At 42.0% G+C, this 5,517-nt stretch overlaps 1 protein-coding gene across 1 annotated transcript in view; it reads left to right on the top strand.

Annotated features, from left to right (window-relative positions):
• Positions 1–5,035, top strand: part of ttl (tubulin tyrosine ligase) — an 8,280-nt gene extending 3,245 nt beyond the window's left edge. Inside the window, exons 3-7 of the mRNA XM_014019884.1 lie at positions 897–1,129; positions 1,204–1,339; positions 1,412–1,681; positions 2,859–3,002; positions 3,091–5,035. Of these exons, the coding sequence (XP_013875338.1) occupies positions 897–1,129; positions 1,204–1,339; positions 1,412–1,681; positions 2,859–3,002; positions 3,091–3,286 (979 nt within the window). The 3' untranslated portion in view covers positions 3,287–5,035. The remainder of the gene's footprint in view (positions 1–896; positions 1,130–1,203; positions 1,340–1,411; positions 1,682–2,858; positions 3,003–3,090) is intronic.
• The last annotated feature ends 482 nt before the right edge of the window (positions 5,036–5,517 follow it).

Raw genomic sequence — 5,517 nt, 5'->3', positions numbered from 1 at the left:
TTTCCGCCTTTTGGCCGTACGTTCACTTTTAGTATGGTTTCCACACAATCCTTTATAAATGAGACCCCAGGTCATGGAGCGGCTTCATGATCCCAGTTATGTCTGAACCTGGGGAATAAACTAAAGTTCGTTCTTGTAGCTGAATTTAGCTTTTCTCAATTGTTTTTTGAGTTTAGCTTATTTCAGCTTAAGGCTATAATTTTGTTAATTTTAGCTTTAACTTGTAAGTGTAGCTTTTGCCACTGTTTAGCCAATTTTAGCTTCAAAAACTGGTTGCAAATTTTAGCTTTTCGCTAATGATTTTTAGCTGTAGCTTTTGGCTACAGTTTAGCCAATCCTAGCTTCAAAATCTAGTTGACAGATTTTAACTTTCAGTTACAGTTTTCCTAAATGTTTACAACAGTTCCTCTGATTTTAGCTTTTGTTTTTGCCATTTAACCTTTAAGCTACGATTTATTAATTTAAACATTTTTCTAAGGAGTTATAATTGTAGCCATTGGGAAAGTTCTGTAGATTTGTCCAAACCAGATAAACTAAAGTTTGTTTGGACCTGGGATTATTTTTATATTTTTTTCCTACAAGCTAAAGGGTGAGTAACAGTTAAAACACTCTGCTGTTTGTAATTTATTGTAGCTGTTGTTAGCTTAGAAGAAACTTTTGCTGTGTGTCGCCTGTTTATGCACGCTCCCACAGCTACTGAAAACTTCCACTCTGAGACCTGGTTTCAAAAGGTGTCGGTGTCAGTGACTCCGATCACCAGTGACGTGTAAACGAGCGGCTGGATCACAACAAAATCGTTGTGGTTTCACTGAGAACCAGCTCCGTGTAAACAGGGCCTTGACGCGCTCCAGGGAGGAGGTTTAAATCTGCTGACTCTCCTCCTCCTCCATCGTCAGGTTGGTGAAGACGAGCCCGGAGCTGTCCGACTCCAGCGGCTGGTTCCCAGAGTCATACATCATCTATCCCACTAATCTCAACACCCCCGTGGCTCCGGCCTCCAACGGCATCAGCCACCTGAAGAGCAATCCGAAAACCGACGAGCGGGAGGTGTTCCTGGCCTCCTATCACGCCAGAAAGGAAAGCGGCGACGGATCTGTGTGGATCGCCAAGTCCTCCGCTGGAGCTAAAGGTCAAAACTTGACTAATCAGCCTCGGTTTGGTGTTTTACCTTCACTGAGTCTGCATGTGTCTCACCTGCAACAGGTGCTGGTATCCTTATATCCCATGATGCTAATCAGCTGCTGGAGCACATCGATAATCAGGGTCAGGTTCACGTCATCCAGAAGTACCTGGAGAGACCTCTGCTGCTGGAACCGGGCCATCGCAAGTTCGACATCAGGCAGGTCTTTGATGAGAAACAGATCTGCAGCTGGACCTTTTAGCTCAGCTTGTTGTTTTATGGCTTCAACAGGAGCTGGGTGTTAGTGGACCACCAGTATAACATCTATTTGTACCGGGAGGGCGTGCTGCGGACCTCCTCCGAACCCTACAACAGTTCTGACCTCCAGGACATAACCAGCCACCTGACCAACCACTGCATCCAGAAGGAGCACTCCAAGAACTACGGTCAGTACGAGGAGGGCAACGAGATGTTCTTCGACGAGTTCCGGCTGTACCTGCTCAACGCTCACAACGTCACGCTGGAGGCCACGCTGCTGCCTCAGATCAAGCACATCATAAAGTACGCTCCCCGCCATTTGTCCCGCTAGCTTTTCATAAAAAAACTCCAACGTTGAGTGACGACACAGTCACAGAGATGTCACGAGTCAAGCTAGGAGCTACTGATTTGTCTTCAGTCATCAGCAGGGTGTTTGTTTCTTATGTTTCAGCTGTGGGAACAGCTAAACAAAGCGTTAGCTTCACTAACCGCTAATCCGCTAAACAAGAATCTTAGCTCCACTATTGCTAATCCGCTAAACAAGAATCTTAGCTTTGCTAATGCTAATCCGCTAAAAAATAATCATAGCTCTGCTAATGCTAATCCGCTAAACAAGAATCTAACTTTGCTAATGCTAATCCGCTAAACAAGAATCTTAGCTTTGCTAATGCTAATCTGCTAAAAAAGAATCATAGCTTTGCTAATGCTAATCTGCTAAACAAGAATCTTACCTCAGCTAATGCTAATCCACTAAACAAGAATCTTAGCTCCGCTAATGCTAATCCACTATAAAAGAATCTTAGCTCCGCTAATACTAATCCGCTAAACAAGAATCTTAGCTCCACTAATGCTAATCTGCTAAACAAGAATCTTAGCTCCACTAATGCTAATCTGCTATAAAAGAATCTTAGCTCTGCTAATTCTAATCCGCTAAAAAAGAATCTTAGCTCTGCTATAAAAGAATCTTACCTCAGCTAATGCTAATCCACTAAACAAGAATCTTAGCTCCGCAAATGGTAATCCGCTATAAAAGAATCTTAGCTCTGCTAACGCTAATCCGCTAAACAAGAATCGTAGCTTCGCTAATGCTAATCTGCGAAACAATAATCTTAGCTCTGCTAATATTAATCCACTAAACAAGAATTTGAAGTTAGTCAAACAACAAACAGCAAAAACTTTCTCTACCATAATGTAAATGCAGTCAATTTTTGAAATTAAGCTGCTAAAGATGCTACATGCTAACACAAGGTGCCTGAGACGTACAGCACTGCATTTAAGAGGGGACAGTTTTTCTTTAATTCAAGAGAAAAGGCATAAAAATAGAAGTTTTACACTTAAATTTTTGAGTGGGCTTTAAAATTAGCTGAAGCTAATCAGTCTGCTAATGGTTTCCAAAGTTAGCAAAAAGCTAATCCAGTAAATGAGAAGCTCTTAGCAGATTAGCAGACCTGTTTCCAGCGCTGTGCTTTTTGTTTGACAGGAGCTGTCTGACCTGCATCGAAGCGGCCATCAGCACCAAACATCTGTCCTACCAGAGCTTCCAGCTGTTTGGCTTCGACTTCATGGTGGATGAAAACTTCCGAGTGTGGCTGATTGAGATTAACGGAGCTCCAGCCTGTGCCCAGTCAGCATTAATCCTTGTGTTTCTGTTGAAGTGGGGGTAACGCTGCAGGGAAATGCTTTTCATTCAGTTTGATTTTGTTTTTCTGCAGGAAACTGTACCCAGAGTTGTGTCAGGGGATCGTGGACGTGGCCATCTCCACCGTCTTCACCCTGAACAGCGGTGGCGGCGACTCCTCGTCTCCTTACTCCTCCTCCCCCTCCTCCCAGTTCACCACCGCCAACAACGCCTACTCCTCTCCTAAACTGAGGGGGCCTCTGCACGTGGGCCCCTTCACCCGTCTGTGAGCGTCTCTGCGYTGCAGGAGACGCTCCGTGTCTGTCCTCATTATTTATGCATCGACTGTGAGGGGAGGAGTCACTCTGGGGGGGTCAGGAGGGACCGCCTCCCAGGTGTGCTCCTTCAGAGCGGAGGTGATGGAAAGACTGAGTGCCTTACGTTTCCAACTGAACAAGCTGCCAGTTCGCTCGCTCCGTCAGCGCCTCCTGCAGGTCTGATGAACCTCTGCAGCAGAACTTCAGTCCACAAGAAACAGCGTTTTCTTTTAGTTTTATTACTTTTTGTAGCCTGCCTGTCGCTACGCTTGACCCTGACCGTCTAACCCTGCGTCAGATTAGTTTAACCAGTGGTGGGCACGGTTCCACTAATCAGCTAACGGCTAGCAACTATTAGTGGATTAGCATTTTTGCTAGCTTTAAAAAACTGTTGGCAGACTAATGGCTTCTGCCAAATTAGGTTTTGCTAACTGTAAGTCTGCTAACAGCTAACTAACAAGCTAACGCTAACAGGTTTGTGTCAGTCCCAGCTGTCTTCAGTGACGAAGACGTGACACAAACTGAGGGACAGTCGTCTCGTCTTCTTCGTGGTTAGTTATTAACTCTTAGCTTTCGCTAATTTTTATTTGTTGAAGTGTTTATTGTTAGCTTCTACTAATTTTTTTTACATGTTTAGCATTAGCGAAGCTATATTTTTGAGTTAGCAAAGCAAAGGTTTTTGTTTAGCTGTGCCCACCACTGCTAGTTAAATATAAATTAATTAACAGTAATGGGCACACTTCAGCTAATCTGCTAACTTTTTGCTTTACAAATTAGCATTTTTGGTAGCTTTAGGTTTTGCTAACTTTAAGTCTGCTACGAGCTAGGTAACGAGCTAACTTCAACAGGTTTGCATCAGTCCCAGCTGTCTTCAGCTGGAAAGAGTCGAAGAAGCAACGCAGACTGAGGGAGAGTCGTCTTAGCGGTTAGCTATYAGCTGTTAACGCTTGCTAGTTTTTACCTGTTTAATTGTTTAGCATTAGCTTCTGTTAAATATTTTACATGTTTAGCATTAGTGAAGCTGTATTTTTAKTTAGCAGATTATGAACTCTTTAGTTAGCGGTGYCYACCACTGAGTTTAACCTTTTAAGGTTTTGTTTGAAAAGTTTTTCTTCAAGGAACRTTTTGGACATTTTGAAGGGAAGATCAGTGAATATCTTACCTGTTGTAGATAGCTCTTTGAACGACAACAAAGCTAACAGGTTTTGTTTGACAGAAACAGGTCGTTCAAAGAGCTACCTGCAACAGGTGAGATGTTTTTTCTTCACATCTTTCTACAGAACCACACTTCAGGAGCTCTGATGTCACCCCCTGATGTCTGAGACCAGGATTTTTTTCTAAAAGCTCAGAGGTTCTGTCACTTTTATCTTTTATTGCAAGAAGTTTAATTTTGTTTTTGAGGCGAGCATGTTTGTGTAAAAACATAAAAACCTCTCATCTGTTTTTTTATTTATTTGTTTTGGKTTTTTTTTGTTCCTGGTTTGAACAAACCATCTGTGTGGAACTAGTATAGATCTGTGTTTCTTTTTAATATCTGATAAAACAAAACTGAACATTAGTTAGTTTGTAAACCAAAGGATGAAGCAGAGTTAACTGTCGTTTGGTTTTTAAAGGTTTTTCTCTGATTTCTTCAGTCAGGGCTGTATTTGAGTTTATTTAAACTCCAGCATGATGTGTGGCTTTTATCTTTGATTGGTTTTAACTTCTGTCTAAATGTTATCTCTCCCTGTTTGTAACAAAATAAGAATTTTTGTTATGTCAGTTTTTAAAAGAGTTCAGTCAAAAGGTAAAATCTGGATTACTCCCCCGGGAGGAGCTGGAGAGTCTCTGGGGAGAGGGAGGTCTGGGTTYCTSTCCTGGACCTGCTGGACCTGCGACCTGACGGCGTTGGTCTCTGAGGATCAGGTTCTGTTCATCCTGAGGAGAATGAAGAAATTAAACATCTGGAAGAATCAAAAGGAATCATTTTTATTAAATGAAGGTGCTTTTGAGAAAATGAAATTCCAGCTTTAAAGTGTAGCTCTTTGTTCTGAGGCAACAAAATTTTGTTTAGCTTCTTTATATGACTGAAAATCTTGTTGTTTTTTTCATTTTTTTTTTTACCAAAGATGATGTTCTGTTAAATCAATAATTATGATTTCATCTTGTCTGAAGGAGCTGATGTGATTGTGTGCTGTCTTGATTATTTTATTACAACCCCTGCA

The sequence above is a fragment of the Austrofundulus limnaeus genome, unplaced genomic scaffold (assembly GCF_001266775.1).
Source record: "Austrofundulus limnaeus strain Quisiro unplaced genomic scaffold, Austrofundulus_limnaeus-1.0 Scaffold235, whole genome shotgun sequence".
Taxonomy (NCBI): Eukaryota; Metazoa; Chordata; class Actinopteri; order Cyprinodontiformes; family Rivulidae; genus Austrofundulus; species Austrofundulus limnaeus.
This window is presented reverse-complemented; position numbering and strand designations above follow the sequence as displayed.